The 18,578-nt window shown below is 40.0% G+C and overlaps 1 protein-coding gene across 1 annotated transcript in view; it reads right to left on the bottom strand.

Annotated features, from left to right (window-relative positions):
- Positions 1-432: 432 nt before the first annotated feature.
- Positions 433-18,578, bottom strand: part of zgc:114120 (uncharacterized protein LOC619267 homolog) — a 60,145-nt gene continuing 41,999 nt past the window's right edge. The window contains 11 exon segments of the mRNA XM_034118798.1: positions 433-1,240; positions 4,481-4,576; positions 4,678-4,827; positions 8,989-9,078; positions 9,080-9,135; positions 9,538-9,865; positions 10,919-11,243; positions 12,012-12,159; positions 14,635-14,765; positions 14,871-15,046; positions 15,865-16,025. Of these exon segments, the coding sequence (XP_033974689.1) occupies positions 1,088-1,240; positions 4,481-4,576; positions 4,678-4,827; positions 8,989-9,078; positions 9,080-9,135; positions 9,538-9,865; positions 10,919-11,243; positions 12,012-12,159; positions 14,635-14,765; positions 14,871-15,046; positions 15,865-16,025 (1,814 nt within the window). The 3' untranslated portion in view covers positions 433-1,087.

The following is an 18,578-nucleotide window of genomic DNA, read 5'->3' as shown; positions in this document are numbered from 1 at the left end:
ATGGGGATGTGGTTATTTCAGGGATGACGGGGATTGAGGTGGTCGTGCAGGTCTGCCCCCCCCCCAGATGTGTGCACCACGCTGATGACCAGGTTGATGGAGCATCTGCAGGCCATTGTTTTGACCTGGTCAGGGGTTCACACAAACAGAAGCCGTGCAATTCATCACTGAGAATGAGACCCCTATGCTATGCTATGCTATAACATGACTGTCACTCACAAGCAAATTAAATGTCCTCTGAAAAATCGTTCTTGAAAGAAAAAACGCACTTATATTGTCCTACATGTAAATGGGATATTCAAACTAAAAGTAGTGGTGGTCTTAAAAATAAAACAGTTAAAGTTATATATCAGTGGTCTTCATTTTATAATCAGATACAGTTGCTTGAATGATTTAAATCCTGGTTTAACTTCCATATGTGTTTTGTTCGTTCTCAATTTCTTCTCTTTTACCTATCTTATAAGTGTTTCTGCACACATTAAACTGAAAAGCTCCTCCGCATAAACACCTTTTCCTGGTGACCTTGCATCTTGTGCTTCACTCTTGTCATCTTGCATAATGTGTCGTAGCATTAGAGCTGTTAAAAGGCAGTTCAGCGTAAGCTAGCTTGTTGGATTGGCCTCTTGGCTGTTCAACACCAGCAGAGCACTGAAACAGTGTGAAGAAGAGTGAGAGATGAGGAGTCAGGGAGAGACTACACGGCTGGATCATGGGGAAATATCAATTTGATATGAAATAGTTCCGTGGCATCACTGTAGGTTATTATGGAAGAGAAAGATGTCTGTGAATAGATCTGACTATTATAGTAAAGCTAGTTTAATCAGTCACAAGCACCACCACGACCATCCTCTGGAAATCAAAACATCGAACATAATCGAACGACAAAAACTTGAAATCTAAGCAAGCTAGGTTAGATCCAGTAACTCAAATGTCATAACACACACCAAGATCTGGTAAAAACCAAGGTTTCTGTAGATAGTCGCCCCTCTGCTGTTTGAGTAATCTCTGATAGTCTGCTGGTGGGCCGGGGGTTCCTCTGAAGCGCAGCAGAGAGGAGAGGAGGCAGATGGAGCGTCAGGTGGAGGGTTTAGAAGTGGAATACCTGCTGCTGGCCCTGGACTTTGGGGAAATCCTCTTTCTGCTTGCGTGTTTTGGGCCGCTCCAGGCTGCCTTGCTGAAGGTGTTTGAGCCGGGCTGCCACCGTGGGGCCCTTGGTCGGCCCCGGAGAGTGAGTGCTGTTCTGTGGGAGCAGGGACAGGGCAGGTATAAGACTTGTTTACATCATAATACATACCATAAGTGTTCACTACATGAACTTGGCATAATAACACTACATACTGGGTGCGTCTCACTTCGGTTATTTTTCATTTCCTCGCTCCTCGGGCTCGGTATCACCGGAAGTTGATTTGTCTGCGCCATCTTGAGTACCGTCCCAGTGGCCTTATTTTTGCCGGAGGACCGAGGATCGAGGAGCGATAACGGAGGAGCGATAATCGAGGAACTACCAGACCATCCTCCGGTGAAATCCTCAGACACTCGCCCCGCCCCCTTACTGTGTATCGCTCACTGATTGGACGATGCAGCGCATGCACTGATCTGGCTGCTGTCAGACGATCAGCTGTGCGGAGTCATCACAAACGGACGTCACTTCACGTGACGCTCCGGAGGAAACAACGTCCCATTGCTCTTAAAACTCATTTCCCTGCTTCTCGTGGTTTCCTTGCGTCTCTCCATGCTTCCCTGGTGGGAGGGACTAGTCGCAGGGAAACGACGCAAGTGAGGGACGCAAGGAATCCATTTAACCGAAATGAGATGCACCTACTGTATGTTATTGTTGATCATCTCTTTCCAAAATAATGGGCATTAATCTGCTGCTATTCTAATAAATAGACCGAAGCACCGTTTGGATGTATGTTTAACTCTTTGTGGATATGTTAGAGCAGGTTTTCAACATCGAGCTGTTACAAAAAATATTGTAATTATTTAAGAGACATTGCATATTTAGCCCAATACACAACTAACAAACAAGGAAGAGTCACCAGCAACGGCCTTTAAAGAAATTCCAATCCCAAAATGTCTTATATAAACTAAACTCGATTTAGAAACCTGACTAACTTTATCAACTTGTAGAGATATACTTTAAAATAAAAAAATAGAAAAATAGCTTTCCCTCATGTTAAAACATAAACATATTTTGTAATAATAAATATTCAACCCTTAGAGATATTTCAGATTATGAGAGTCCTAGGGTTGAAAGATATCTGGTTATGTTAACAATTAGTGTCAACATCACTGCCATAAAAAGGAACATCCCACCTTTCAAATTAATATTTTCCCTGAGAAACATTTGGTAGACCTTTCTTAGAAAATGGGAGAAATGTTTCTCTTTCACACAAACAATGAGGGCATAATAATATCTGGGTAAATCAAATATGGACACAAAGATAGTAGACCAAGTAATGTTACAGGCACTCCCAGAAGGGTCCAGTTCAGCTCCTTAACCTTTTACACATTCAGAAAACAGCAAATGCACAGCACAGGAAAGTGCTCTACCATTGGAAATATGATTTGAACTATTAGACTTTGTTATTCTGCTGCTTAAAACATAGCACAGGGCCCCTCCTGTCTCAGTGAGCAAACAAAGGATATGAATTGAAAACACGAGAGAAGATTTCTGTCTGCAGCTCTGAACCTGAACCCCCCCTCCGTCACCTTCCCTCCCCCTCACTGTCCTTTCTTTATTTTGACAGCAACCTGCTTGTCGTCGTTGTGCAATCATTCCAACAAAAAGCAGAAAAAGCGACTCTTTGCTCTCTGTTAGATGTCACCAGAGCTGTCGGGAAGTGCTCTCTCTGCTCACAGACTGCCAGACAGAAAGTGAATACATGAATCTGTGACTCACTGCACATCACACCATCAATTACAATGTGTACACTGCTAAAGCTGCAGTTAAGTGAGACCATCAAACACAAACAAACATTACATTATGTGCAGAGCTCAGAGGAAGCAGGAAGCAGCAGAGGAACTGTTAACAAGGTCAGAAAGAGAAGTTCAGTAGAGCATCAAACGCACTGCTCAAATGTTTTTATCTTTTCTATTTGGTTAACTTTGGTTAACTTGGTCTTCTATAGTAGTTACTTGAAAGAAAAGTCCATATAATGTTGTGATTGAGATGTAGAAGTGTTACCGGAACATAACATTTCTTGATGGTTGATTAATAGCAGTGTCAAAACATGGTAAAGGTAACAATACCAATTACATCCCTAATGCATTATAGGAAGATATATATATTATAGGTCACCCTTAAATCTTTATCTAAGGAAGACTTATTGGAAGACTAATCCAATAAGTGTTATTTCAAATCCCCAAATGATTTCCTTAAGATGTTGTAAGGTAAACTTAGTCAAGAGTAAGTGTTTACCCTTAGATGCATACGTATTCTGTTGCTACAGTAGGTCAATAGTAACCATTTCATCAGGACTTTTTAACCCTTAGATGCACAAGTGGGTATTTTTTGACCCGGTGAGGTGGTTTTCTTGAAGTATCTTTGTAATTACATTTTTTTATCATTTCATATTCTAGCTACTCCTCAAAAAACATGTTTTGGATATCATGCCATTCAAATGTTTAATTTACATTTTAAGAAATTGTAGTTTTTGTATTACTACCCCAAGCTTCCATAAGTGGGTCAAAAATGTAAAAAAAAGGTCTAAAAATATAAATAGTGAAAAATTAAATATAAAATATTTCTAGTGTGAACCAAAATATAATACTAAATATTATAAAAGTGATTTCTCTGAACCAAAATGACAAAAATGGCATAAAAACACATATTATTCTAATACGAGTCCTTTTTGACCCACTTATGGAAGAGTGTAGGGTCTAGTCACTCGTGCATCGAAGGGTTAAAGAGATCTATACCACCAGTCTTATAATAGTGAAATCATTTGTGGGACGATGGCTTTAATTATGGTGATTAAAGACAAGGAGCCTTTCTTAAGACAAGTACAACCTCTGGACCCTAAGAGATGTTTTAGAAAGTAATAAAGGGACTGTGTATTTCAAAATAAAAAATAATATATTATACATATACATGTTCTTATTGTATTGTGTATCATATTCTTCGCGGAGAGCAACATCGTTCCAGTTTTGTTTCTTTTTGTGTATTTGATTTGTTGCTAGGTACGATAATGCAGGTTAAGTTAAAAAAATGTGTTGCGTAGTTTAAAAACTGTACACACTGACGCCACAATGAAAGACTGTGTACACCTCTCTGTGTTCTCTGTGATTAAAACGGACTTAAAACACTTTGAAAAGATTTGTTTTGTAATCTTGATCTGTGGAGTTACAGTTTGGGTGTTAGTAGTTTTAAAAGCTGTCGTAAAGTAGAGAATAAAAAAGGGAAGAGGACGGCAAAGGGGAGTCAGTAGAAGCACAGTCCAGAGGCGTGGCAGCCGGAGAGGGCCGCTTTTTACTTTACCTTTCTGCCCAAGGACCCAAAGACGCAGGGAGGGGTGGGGGTGGCCTTTGGTTGGGTGCTTTTATTACAATCTTTTACAGGTGTTCTTTGAAATATCTGTGATCCGTGATGTGAGAGAGTGTGGCAGAAACATGTTAAAACACCAAAACTTCAGGAGCACAAATCAACGATGTGTTGCGAATAAATCAGTTATTTACCTCGAGCTCGGCTATAATCCTCTCTTCGTCGTCGTCGTCCTGAATGCCGGACGCTGCGATCACAGGCGGGGTGGAGGCGGGGCGGGGGGTGTCACAGGGGGTCCGCCTCAGCTTCACCAGAGTTTTAGGCATGTCACCATCTTCTTCCATCTTAAAGGAGAATGTAAGACGTTAAATGCCCAGGTAGTAGAATGCATACAGCGCACAGTCTGCACCTTCAAATGGACTAGCAATTACTTCCAGACAGTTCTTTTTATTTCCACAAAGGCCTCATTGGTGACTTAAAAATGTTTTGGGATTTACACAGAGTAACCATTTCAGTAGGTATTCTGTCCGTCACATTATATTTTTATGTGATGATATGCTGAATATTATTGGGCTTTGCACTGTTAGTAGAATACAATAGATATTTGAAAACATCACTTTAGACATTTATTTGTTCATTATTTGGGGTAATTCTATAGAAGAAACACATAAGTAAAGAATTGAATATAGTAATCCATAATTATTTGTTAGCTGCAGCCCTAATGTCAACAGGAAATTGTTGAAAGTAACTTCAATTGTATTTCATCTCCGTTTAAGGATCTCAGAAACAGACTATAAACTTTGATTTGACCGACAGAATAATATTCGTCAACTTCTCAGTTATTGTTAAATGCTATCGTTTTTTTTAATGATAATAAAGAAGAAGACGTAATTAAAACCTGCCATGCTTCCATTTTTTTTTCATATGAATACCTTTCAGACATTTAAAGACATCACCTTGGACTTAGAGAAACTGAGATGGAAATGTTTCACTATTTACCAAACCAGTATATGATTCATCGAGAAAATTATCAGCTAAGTCATGAATAAGGAAATACTTTTCAAATGATTTGCAGCCCTAGTTTTTCATGTTCTTCAGTATATTTACTTCTATGAGACAACAGGATGTGTTGTGCAGTAGGTGTATAGACAGTAAAGGTCACAGCTTTACAGAGTGTAATGTAATGTGGTGCAGAACTTCGGCAACAATTAATTTGTGCTGAACGCTGATGGAGTATCAATAACCCTAAATACCAAATATCAAGACACAGATCTTCTCAACATCCCAAAATAACACAAACAGAGCTCTGTATTGATTTTGAGTGTCTTTCGTTCTTTAACCGACTACTCCAACAAGATGAAAAGTGATTTTTCCAAAGGCATCCACTTAGATTTGAGATATTTTGCTTATTCTTCGGTCAAGATCAATAGTACAGGGGTTGCCAGGAGTTATAAAATCCGAAATCAATTAAACAGACAACCTATCTGGATTTTTTTATACATTAACCTGTTAAGCACCAAGCCTGTTTTTCATGTTTCAGGCTCGAAAATGACATGCCCAAAACAAATGACTACAACTTAACTTCTAAAAGGGTTATATGAATAATTTATTTTATCAAAGCAAGGTTACATCTGTGAGTTGGATGTAGAAGTGTCAGAATCAATATAGATGTTTTTTATTTTAAAGAAAATTCAGATTTTACATAGTAAAAAACTGTAAATTATAGTGTCCGTCCAAATATTCTTTTTTACTTATAGTGAAAACTACCCTTGGATGATGGGTTAGTAGACTAAAAGCTTTAGGAATCCAAAGTACAACATATAATAAGTACCCTGTATCAAGATTGATGCAAAACAAGTGACATTTGACCTTTTTAGAGAGGTTTAGCCAAAACCACCCCACCTCTGAGGTGATTTGGGTGAAAATTAATCTTTTTCCATATCTCTGGCCCCCCTTGGTCGATTTTGATGGTTGACACCTCTTTCTGACCGTTAGAGCCAATAGAATCGAAGGGGGAGGCCCCCACACAAACTCGTTGTGAAAACAAATGGTGGGGGCTGCGCGCATGTACATTTCCATCAGAGTGGACCGATCTCTCGCTCTGACATTTGGAAACGAAAAAGCAGTTTTATTGCTTATCAGAAATCATTTCAAAGAGGACACAGACACATTGGATTAACCTATGGATTAACTGCAGCATCGTTTTTTTATCGTTTTAATGCCATTGAAGACCAGTTTTGACCAAGGTAAGCCATGTTAGCGTTTCTAGCTACCTAGCTCTAGTTTTTTACACAGATTCTGTGTCTCCAGGAGATGCAAAACGAGGGGTTGGCTGTGCATCTAGGATAAGTAATAAGGGAGTTATGAGTGAGTTTAGGTGCAGTTTTAGGTTACATTTTTTTGCTCGTGGCTAATTCAGAGGCTGAGTGTTAGCATTGTGTTTTTTTTTGGGATTTTTCTTTTAAAAAGATCAGTTAGCTGAGTTTCTTCCCGTTACATTGATATAAAACATTTACAGTTTATTAAATATTAAGATTCCTTAGACGTTGTTTCCTGCAAATGACGCGTTTATCCGCCCGGTACCGGGGGGGCGGTGCGTAACAGGTTAATCATTATTTGCATGCAATTTTCCATGTCAGACACTAAAAGGAAGTGACAAGAAATCCCCCCTCATTGTTGGATTGGTGGTTGTTTTCCTTTGCTTCCATCATTGTAGTTTTTTTAATCACAATTTTTTTTTTCTTTGCTCTTGCTACAAGTATTTAAGATAAAAACGTGTGTTTTATTGGAGTTATTGAATAATATTGAGATCATCTTTTCGATTTATACTGCCATCTTGAAATCATGTATGAACAGCTACAAAATGGGAGGGGTCCTTGAGTGTTCAGCTCTTTTTCGAATGAATGCCTGGAAGGATTCAGACTGTTGCGGAGACAGAGGTGAATTCTACTCAGGAAGTTTCCTCACAGAGTGATGGATGAGGGAGATCAGGCTTTAGAGCAGCAGCAGCAGCTTGTTCTCGCCTCAAACCAAAACCTTAAAATGCCTCCAGCCAACAGGAAGCACATGTAATATCCAGCATGTTTTTAAATCCCTACATGGAAAACCACGGGGACTGTTGGTGAAGCTAACTATTTTAAGCTACATCTAACTTATATGATTTTCTTATTTTGTTTTTGCTGACAGTGCCTTTTTAAACTTCACACAAGTTGTGCAGAACAAAACAGTCAAAGATCTTTAAAGGGGCCCTATTAAGCTAATTTTCAGGTTCATATTTGTATTTAGTGTCTCTACTGTGACATGTTTCCATGCTTTAATGTTCAAAAAGCTCTTTATTTTTCTCATACTGCCTGTGCTGCAGCACCTCTTTTCACCCTCTGTCTGAAACCAGAGCCCAGTCTGCTCTGATTGGTTAGCAGGCCGGCTCTGTTGTACCCAATAGAAGTGTTACTTTCTGATGCTACAGAAGTAAACAAAGGAGTCCAATGGAGGCGTTTCAGACAGGGGGGGATTGTGTGGAAGAGAAACTCCCTCTGGAGAGAACTTTAGGATTTGAGCCTTTGCATAATAGGGCCCCTTTAAGAAAACACTGAAGGTTTCAACCCGCAGCGCTATAGAGGTAGGTTTCATCTGTGAAATGTCACTAAGATTAGAAATGAAACAGCTGCTGTTGAAACTTAAAGCAGCTCTGCTCTCAGTGACACTCACTGTCACATCATTCATTCAAACTGCCGGCTGTCGTGTGTTTATTTAGGAGCTGCGAGATTCACTCGCTCTCAGGGAACAAACCGGCCAGTGTTTTAATGGCAGCTGTCACTCCGGGAGCAAACAAACAGTCATTTCCAATAACTAGGATGTATTAATCATGGCCCTCTTACCTTAGCTTTAAGAACAAGATCAACATTGGTTATTATATCTGTTGTGTAACCAGTGTTCTTGAGCCTTTCCTTTACTGGCTACTTTATATTTTTGGTCACCTCGGTACTTTACAATCACATCTTGTGGCAACTATTTTGAATGTTCAAATCATATTCATATCAAACTATTCATTGTTGCAGCATCACAAATGTGGATATTTGCTGTTTTAATTTGTTTGTGTTTTAATATGTTTTAATAATAATGTTGCTGAATGGGTCACTTTGGGATTGTGGGTCAATTTATCAGCAATCTCACAATCTTTTACAAAACAATCTATTTATTATTGGGGATATGAATCAGTAAATGAATCCATAATACAAATAATAATTAGTTAATAGGGGGAAAAGCGCTAAAAGTAAAATAAATAACCTTTTTCCGTAACAGATTCTTTTCAAAGTGAGGGATTATCATTTTAATTTGAGTAAAGGAGCAAAGCAATTCCTTCACAACTGTGTTTAACTGATTAGCTGAGGCATGACTCAATTAGATGGCATAATCATTCAGTTTTATGTAACAATTAAATTAAATCAGTGTGACAGACCTTTCCACTGCTTGACTACTGATCTCAAGCCTAAAGAGCATCTCACCTTCATGTTCTTGGAGGTGACGATGACGTCTCCGGTGCGGTTGGTGGTGAGGCCGTGTGCAGAGGGGAAGCTTCGGCGAGGTGGGGGGGGGAGGCGGGGACTTGGAGGGCTTCTCTGTGCGATACCTGCTGGCCACGCTGAGATCCACTGTAAACACAGAACAATGGTTTTGATGGTTTGGCACAACTGAATAATTCACAAACATAACAGATGACATATGACGAACAGTGCAGGAAGAGGCAAAGGAGCCATTGGGCTTATTCAAATCCTTTACCTAAATAATGTTAAAAATCACAATTTTCAATCAATATACAGATCTATATACAAACAATTGCTTGAATTCAGTAGAAATGGCAAACTTTAAGTACAACATATATCACACTTAAAATGTAGATAAAATAACACTGGCATCATACAGTGGTCACATTATTTTTAGGGTATTTTTTAAAGCAACGCAGTGAGGTACAGTTTTTAACAATTGTAAACAATTTAAAACACTTCAACATAAATAAACTGAAATGACTGCATAGCTGGAAGGGAGACACTCACCGGACCCTCGGTGTGAACCTCCCCCCTCCAAGCTGTTCAACTTCTGGGCAGCCATCTGCACTTTGTTGGTCTGCTGGTCCCCACTGGGCGTGGTGCTCGAGGTCCCCGTGGTGCCAGCTGCAGGAAAAGTGGCTGTGGTGGAGGTGATTGGGATGGTGATTTGGGGCTTGGGGGGCACTACAGGCTTGTTTATGTGCCTGGCAGCAAAGTCCAGGTCTGGGATGGCCTTCATCAGCTCGGCCTGCGTCTCCTCCAGCAGCCGGTTGATGTCCTGCGCGCTGAACTGGGTCAGGCTGGCACGCTTCTCCTCCCAGTCCCGCTCTGCCGCCTGACACACACACACACACACACACACACACACACACACACACACACACACACACACACACACACACACACACACACACACACACACACACACACACACACCACACACACACACACACACACACACACACACACACACACACACACACACACACACACACACACATAGAGAGTGATGAGCTGTGACATGCTAACTACTATCAGGCCAAGCTGGGAACATAATTAAGACACATTGATGCAGTGTGTCTTCTAATATTACAAGGATAAATGGGAGTTATTCACACACTGCTGCTGGTGTGTGAACATATTCTCAATAGGACATTTAAGCACCTTCAGATGTGATTTTAAATGTAAATGGACATTGTGCCATCTGGCTAATCTGGACAGGTATTACTACCTGTTGAAAAATGTGCATAGTGTTGTTAAAGTTAACGAAAGGATACATACAGTAGTACCTTCGTTTGAAAAACAAGTTGCCAAAAAGTACAGAAATTGAAGGAAAAGTGATTGGATCATATTAAAACAAAACATTTAACATATTTCCTGTGTGCCTTTTTAATTTAAAGGAATATCACTGAATTGGAAGTGACATTTTGTTGTTATTGGGTTGCTAGGGTAAGTAACAATATTTCTGACAATGACTGAATACATGTTTTTTTTCTGATATGCCAGCTATGCAATATATTTCTTTATATCCCCTCATGTATTCAGAGACGATTTTTTTTTTTTTAACAAATTTGGGACATTTTAAAACAATATTCAATTATTATTTCTTTAATATGTGAGTTATTTATTTTGTAAATAAACCGTTATTATCTCAGATAATATCGATTCTTCAGGTAAATGTATGATTTCTCCTTCAAAATGAACACTTAGATCTCAAATAATCCATGCATTTATTTTTATTTCCAACTTTCCTCTTGGAAATTCTCACGATATTAGTCCTCGTCCTCAAACTCCATAATTATAATTATTTTACCCTTATACTCTGTTGTTGTGAAAAATAAGTATGATTGAAAAGACAAAAAAAAAAACATAATCAGCATCTCATTACCAGTCTGACTTCAGCTGACACGGACTTATCTCCAGCCCGCCGACTCGGCAGCTCATCGAGGACCCGGTTCCTGAAGCTCATTAGAGGCTGGAGGTCCTGCTCGGGGCCCGAGGGGTCTGCGTCGCCGGCGGATACGGGCATCCAGTTGGCGAGGCCAGAGCAGGAGCTCATGTCCGTGAGGCTGAGAGGAGGACTGTTCAGGATGTCCAGGTCCGAGCTGCGGCTCATGTCCTCAGATCTCTTCTGTGATTGGCTGGGGAGGTCTTCGGGGCACTTCCACACGCCCTCCGTCATTTGTCTGTACATATAGGAGGGATACAAGAAACTACAATACACACAGGACACAATGAAGAAAGCAAACTACAATAAATTAAAGATGACATACACTCAATGTACCAAACATTTTTTATTCCTTTTTAAAATGAACAGCTCTTGCAACAAAGGTCTCAAGCCAGACTCAAACCAGTTGCATAATCGGTGCCTTGAACCAAGAGGTAATCCTATTTTTCTGATTATTTCTTATTCATTTAAATGTTCTCATATTGTCAGAAATAATGCATTTTTCATCACACACTCTCAGAGCCAAAAGTGGCATAAGAGACAGATCTGTTTCGCATTTATTTATTTTTCAGACATTTTCCGTTTGACATAATTGTAGTTCACTGTAATGCATTTCAAGGCAGTTCTTTTTTTAATCTGAACATTTTTAAATGAGGTCTTTCAATGATTTTGTCTTTCTACCCAACCTTTTTATTTATTTGAATCCATGTATAGATTGCAGGTAAAAGTATGTTTCTATACATAGATAAACGTGAATGTCTTTGTGTGGATACTATATCTTTTGTTGTACAAGCAAAAATAAAAACAAACATTTTTTTATATTTCTCAAAGTAAGAAATGAATTGCCATCAAATTGGGTATGACACCCTACCAGCACTGTTTTTCAGCAACAAACTGAGTTTGAAGTTTGAATCCTACAGCTGTCTATAAGTAAATCCCCATAAAAACGCCTACGAGAGGAAACTGGTATGTGAGCTGACCTTGGGTAGTGAGGTATTATGTGAGTGAACTGAGGAGTGTTTGAGATGTATACCTGCGGAGCGAGCTGAGCGCATCAGTCATGGTGTTGCAGCGCTTCAGCAGGGCGTCCAGACGGTGAGGCTCCTCTTTCAGGAACTTCACAGCCTCCACCTCCACCCTGAGCACCACCCGCATCTTACTCTGCAGGCTGGGGAACTGGTCTGCAGGGGGGGGGGGGGGAGGAGAGGGATAAGGACGAGAGACAGGTGGATGAAGAAGACGGAGTGGCATTGTCAGAGGGATATGTTGAGATAATGATGTGTGGAAGAATGGAGGCGGAGAGAGGGGGGGTGAAGAGGGAAGGGATTATAGGAGAGGAAGACAGAATGCTGTTTTCTGTCGCAGCTATAGTTCGAATCTGTTGGATTTTCTTGTCATATCCAGCAGGAGGATTCAGTGGAGGTCGGCCAAGTGAGAGGGAAGGGCATGCTGGATGTGCGGTAACAAAAAGCCAGCCTGTGTTGGTCTGTGGGTGTATGTGTGGACACTTCACGCTTTCTGACACTCAGCTGTCCTGAAAAGCTGTCCAACTGCCACTCAAACACTGAATAAAAGGACAATGATGCAATTGTAGGCGCCAGGTGGACATGCTAACTAGAAGTGGTCAGTAGAGACTAGTCTAACCAGGACCCTATGAATTGAAAGGTATGTTTTATTTGTTTTATATATGTTATAACTATGTCAATACAGATGAATATATATATTTTTTGTAACTTTAAGGTACATGTTCATATGTTTGTATAAATTGTTGAAACCAAAAATAGTGGTTAAAAAAATTAAGAAAATAAAGAAATAATCGTAAGACGTTTTTGGAATTAAACATGTTTCGAATGCTTCTATAAGCAAACAATACTAAATAAAAGCATTTTTATTAAATTCACGTAATTTGAAGCAGCTCATTCATAATAATAATAAAAAAAAACATTTGCAGTAACCACATCATGTAAAAGAAGTTTGAAGCCATCTACGACTCGGCTACGACCATCATTGTCATATGACTCAAATTCTGTGAAACCTGGTAAGCAGAAGTTGCAACAATGTAAATAGTTTAACATGTATAACTGCCAAGCCCTCTTTTCTCCCCCTAATATCTTCTAAATTGCAGGGTAGGCCGCAGTGAGTCAAATGTGGCAGGAGCAAAAGACTCCTTGCGGTTCAGAGGAAGTACTCATTAATATTCCAGATGGAGAGGGGAAGTACACAGGTCAGAGTCGCAGGACAAGAGGCTAAACCTGGAACTTCATGAATATCAAGCCTGAGAGGATTCATTAATATTCATCAGTGACTTTGTTTTACACCAATTTTACATACTGTACACGTAGTACTTTAGCAATCCCAGTACTTGAACTTCAACCCAAAAAAACGACATCTACAGTGCTGCACTTGAGATTTACATGTATGAGTATAGAGCTGTTTTTATTTATTTGAGCAATTCATATCCTCTTAACAAACGAGCCTATGGACCTTGGACAAAAATAAGATGAGGTACCATCATGGCCATATTTGAAGTTAATAACAGATTTGAGCTTTTCTTTTTTTAAATACCCCATCTTCCATATTAAATGCTTGTGCTTATACAGTATGTTTAAATGGCAGCAGATCCACAAGAGAAGCATTAGGAAACCACATTGTACTGAAATACATATGGCAAAAGGACGACCTGGATACTGGCACTAATAACAAATAATGCCATTTTATATCTGACCTTAAATGGTCAAATCCCATATAGGCCTACTATAAATGTTTGGGTGGTATATATAGGACGTTTTGTTTTTACAAATCAAGCAGAAATGTAGTCTTATTTAGTATTCCTCCAAAAGGAGGACATTTGATGGGGACTATTTTCAGCATTGGAATAATCCACATGTGATCCTCTAGTGCAGGGGTGCCCACACTTTTTCAGCTTGGGAGCTACTTTTAAAATGACCAATCTGTGTCGCGAGCGCGGGAGGGGGGGGGTAGTGGACTAAACGGCAGATAAACTGTGGCGCGCTTACACGCTTACGCTTCAGATGAGGAGGTGAGGCCCCCTCATCACTGCATGAACCCGTATGGCACAATACAACTCAGACTGGCTTACCTGTACGTCAATCAAGTGGCAAATGCCATAGTAAGGATGGATGATAGGCTAACTTTAAACACATTTTAACACTACCTTTGCGATCGACGTACAGTATTGGGCACCCCTGCTCTAGTGAATATGTGATTGATTCAAAATAAACAACGGTTTGTGTTCATTATAATATAAGTCACCAAGGGCAACAGTGTGAATGTATTGTAGATGTTGACAACAATGGAGCTCTATGGTACAGACGAGGAAGATAGAACAGCTTTGATTCCCACCACACAGTGTTTGTTCGTAGAAGCATTTGCCAATGGTTTTGAAAGAAACATGCTTATGTGTGATGAGGCTGCAGCAGTTGTAAACAGCAGGGTGGGAAACAGAGTAAGCCAGGCAGGATTTGAACATTTTGAAAGCAGCTGCCCTGAAATGCTTGGCAGTTTCAGGGTAAAAGCACTGAGACAGACAGGGACAGCTTTAAGTAGCTGCATCAAGCTTGCAATATGATGAAATGCTACACTAGAAAAATCACAGTAATCTCCCGACACACACTTGAGGTCACGACCACACTTACTTTTGAGCTCAGTGAGCGTTTCTCCCAGCATCCTTAGCTCTTTGCTCTTCTGCTCAACATCCTGCTCCGTCACCAGGCCGTGATTCACCGAAGAGTTCCTCTGCAGCTCCTCCACCGACTTCTCCAGGTCACTGTGGGGGACCAGGGTCACAGATTCATATCCCTCCATACTGTCCCTGTGTGTTCTCCTTTATTTATTGTGTTTTTTGAATAAATGAACGGTGATCTGAACTCACTGCAGCTGCTGGATGAGCAGCTCCTCCTGGTTGAGGTACTTGAGTCTCTCCTCCTCCACCAGGAGGCGCTGTCTCTGGAGCGGGTCCTCCTGTGTGCGCATGGCGTCCAGCATCATGAGGCTGAGCTCGGACTCTGTCTGCCTCAGCAGGGCCAGCACTGAGTCCTGGTTCTCCAGCTGGGACACCAAGAAACATGGTATATATTACCTTTCTGTCATGTGTATTTACACTGTTTCTAAACTAATGTATGAGCAAGCACGCCCTAACATACATTAGATACTAGGTAAGACTAGGGCTGTAACCAACATTTTCCATAATCACCAGGTAATTTCTATATAAATAAAAAGAAAAAAATAGTGAAAACATCCAAGTGAGTATCTTTGAATGTTTTTCTTTTGTCAGTTCAAAACCCAGAGATGTTCACCTTAGAAAGATTTAAAATAGGAAAAAGGAAATCTACATTCCATATATCCAATATTTAGGCAATTTTTTTATAAAAATGTACCATTACATATTTGATTATTATAAGAGTGGGTTAAGGTATATTTTGGGTGGATTGACATATAATTGCAGCTGTAGTTGAAAAGAATGAATTGTACTGTCATTTCTACTTTTATAAAGGTTATTATCCTTGAAATCAATTTAGAACCGCATCTCTAAAATGTTACATACAAATGCATTAAATTGAAGTTAAAGGCATAAAAACGACTTACTACTCACAAGATTATAAAGGCGTTACGGTGGAATGTACAATGTTTCATGTAAAATATGAACGTTCGGGCTCTTGGTCGATAATAACAAAAGGATGTCAGTTCATATTTATTTTTCTTACATGCTGTTTGATAACCTGAGTTAAGAAGTGGGAGTATAGAGAATCTACCACAGAGCTTTTCTAAAGTCATAATAACAATATATATATTTAAGATTGTTTTCTAAAAGAGACAAAGATGTATAGAGCCATAATGCCTGTGATCTGGTCATTTCCTTCACACACCTGCATGTTGCGTAGCTGCGACAGTTGTTTGCGCAGTGCATTGGTGTTCTGCTGCAGGCCTTGGAGGTGGAGCTGCATCTGCAGACGGGACACTGTCACGGGCTGGTTCCCCCCCGAGGATGGAGGTGGCATTAGGGCCAAGGGAGCCGACGGTGTCAAAGCTGCCGAGCAAAATAACAGGACTTTAACTCAGGTGATGTTCTTTCAGATCACAGCGGAACTAATAGAAGTTGTCCCGAAACACCGTTAGCAAATCGAAAGCTAGCAAATTGAAAGCTAGCAAAGAAGCGTGCAGAGAGCATGAGAGAAACAAATCCCCAAAGGTTTGTTTCTCATGACCTCAGATGTCCATCCAGTAGAAAAACAATTTGTCTGACTGGACACAGGATGTTTCCAGGATTTGGCAGCAGCAATTCAGGACAAGTTCTATCTGTGCTGTGGGTCAAGGGTGGAGATTACAGTCTTATGGAGACTTAACAATGATGAACAGCATGGAAGCTTCATGGACAAACAGGATCAGCAGTGAAAAACTGAATTTCCACGACATCCAACTCTCCCATTATGAAAGAGTCCTCTGACAGCCGAAAATATCAGTGTGTTTCCAACTGAGATAATTACGGTGGCCGACAGCAGCAAACGCGTTACAACAGCCTAAAACAGAAACACGGTCCAGTTTAAAAAACAATGAAAAAACCCCTCACATGTACCAAAACACAATCAAATGAAGAAACACTTTCACTAACTCATCCGCAGAGTTTACTGAAAGCACTGCAAAAACAAAACGCTGCAAATAAAAAAACACTCAAAACACAACGGAAACGGGGACACTAAAAAGTGACGCACACAGCTGGGAATGGAGCGCTTGTTCAGGGGTTATAAAGTTGTCCAACTGTCAGTGGAAACTTGACTAAAATCTAAGTTTTATTGGCCTATTTTAACAATGTGATATGATTCCTTCCGATATTATTGCAGATCTCACTAGCTAACATAGCTAACATAGCTAACCTAGTCATTTCAAATATACTGACAAAACACTTACAATTATGAAACAGACTAACTGCGAGAATACTTTGGCGTCCCCGTTTCCGTTGTGTTTGAGCTTCTTGAAGCATTTTGTATTTGCAGTGTTTTGTTTATTACATTAGTTGGCTAATGTTTTCTAAATGCTGTGCGTTAGTTGTCAAGTTGGTGAAGATGTTTCATTATTTGCATGTGTTTTGGCACATTTGTGTTTTTATATGTACATCGTTTTTGAAAGTGCAGCTTGTTTCTCCTAATGGGAGTGTTTCGGGCCGTTGAAGCACGTTAATACCTGTAATACATTTGATATGTCGATGAATGCTATAACATTAATTTGGGTGTTGAGTCACACTCACCATGCAGAACAAAACACAGGGAAAATAACTCCAGGACAATTAATCGATAACAGATTTTAGAGTTGCATTTTGAGGCCACTTTCATCGACTAAAGTCTTCTGAAGAAGAAGAAGATTCAACTTATTGTCATTACGTAGTACAGGTACTATGTAACGAAACGGTTTCTCTGCATTTGACCCAGCCTAGTGTTAGGAGCAGTGGGCTGCCATTATGTACGGCGCCCGGGGAATCGCTACCATACCAACAACATTCAACGTCATATCCTCAACACCTCTGCAGACAAGGTGATGACTTCCCACTGTAGCTGCAGTGTGTCCTAGAAACTCTCACCCTGCAGACACGGTTGGGTTTTTGGGTTTATTTACACGTAATTCAAGAGAGCTTCAGAGGAGTCTGACAGACACAGTCGTCCTGAATCTAACAGGAAGCACAAAGACAGTCTGAACTGATAACAGTTTGAGTCAATCAGACTAAAATAAACACTGAAGATATACACTTTCTTATTCTGGCAAACAATACCTGATCTTAACAGGAGAAAGATAGAACCATAAAGGGCTGAACTCATAGAAAAGTGTGAAGGATCACTGAAATTGTCGAAAAAATAAATGTTCAAACCAAACTAGGTCTCCAAATAGGAAAGTCTTTAAATTTCATCAGATTAAGAAGATCCAGGCTTATCTATAGTTTGACATGGGATCAAACATTTCTGATAACAAAAATAATTCAATTTCTCTTGGGTACTTCAAAACAGAGAAGCTGCAGCTCAAACCGAGTACTTAATCTAAAGAAATCTATGTTGCTTTCAAAACATGCAGCCTTTTGAACACTTTTAAAGATTGATCCTGCCATAAATAACCCACACAAAAAGACACGTTTTTTCCCAAAATGAATGCAACTCTAAAGGTTTCTGACTCAAGAAGACAGGAAAGGAGGGGAAGTGAAAGACACCAACTGAGAGGGAGGTAAATCTTCCAAGACACACAAACATGTTTTAGGAGCTAAAAGCGAGAGAATAAAGACAACAGGGGGAAGGCTAGACAAGGGAACAAGTACCAGACACTCCAGGAACTCATAGCTACCTTTCTTTTTTTTAGTTCGTCCAGCTAAAACAAGAAGCATGGGCACCAGTTACACAGCAGCACAACGAATGAAGAAGCTTGCAGAGTCAGCCATTACGATCACATATGGGAGGCTCTTAAAAATTATGCAGAGAAAATGAAATAGCGGCAGTTCTGTGAGAGCAGGAAGAGCCAATTTATGTGGCTATCAAACAGGCAGCAGTGGGGAGCAGTGACAAGCAGTGATAGGGAATCGTTTTTTTTTGGTAGTGAGCACTTA

Source organism: Trematomus bernacchii, unplaced genomic scaffold (genome assembly GCF_902827165.1).
Source record: "Trematomus bernacchii unplaced genomic scaffold, fTreBer1.1, whole genome shotgun sequence".
Classification (NCBI taxonomy): Eukaryota; Metazoa; Chordata; class Actinopteri; order Perciformes; family Nototheniidae; genus Trematomus; species Trematomus bernacchii.
The sequence above is the reverse complement of the archived record's forward strand: the minus strand, read 5'-3'. Positions and strand labels throughout refer to the sequence as shown.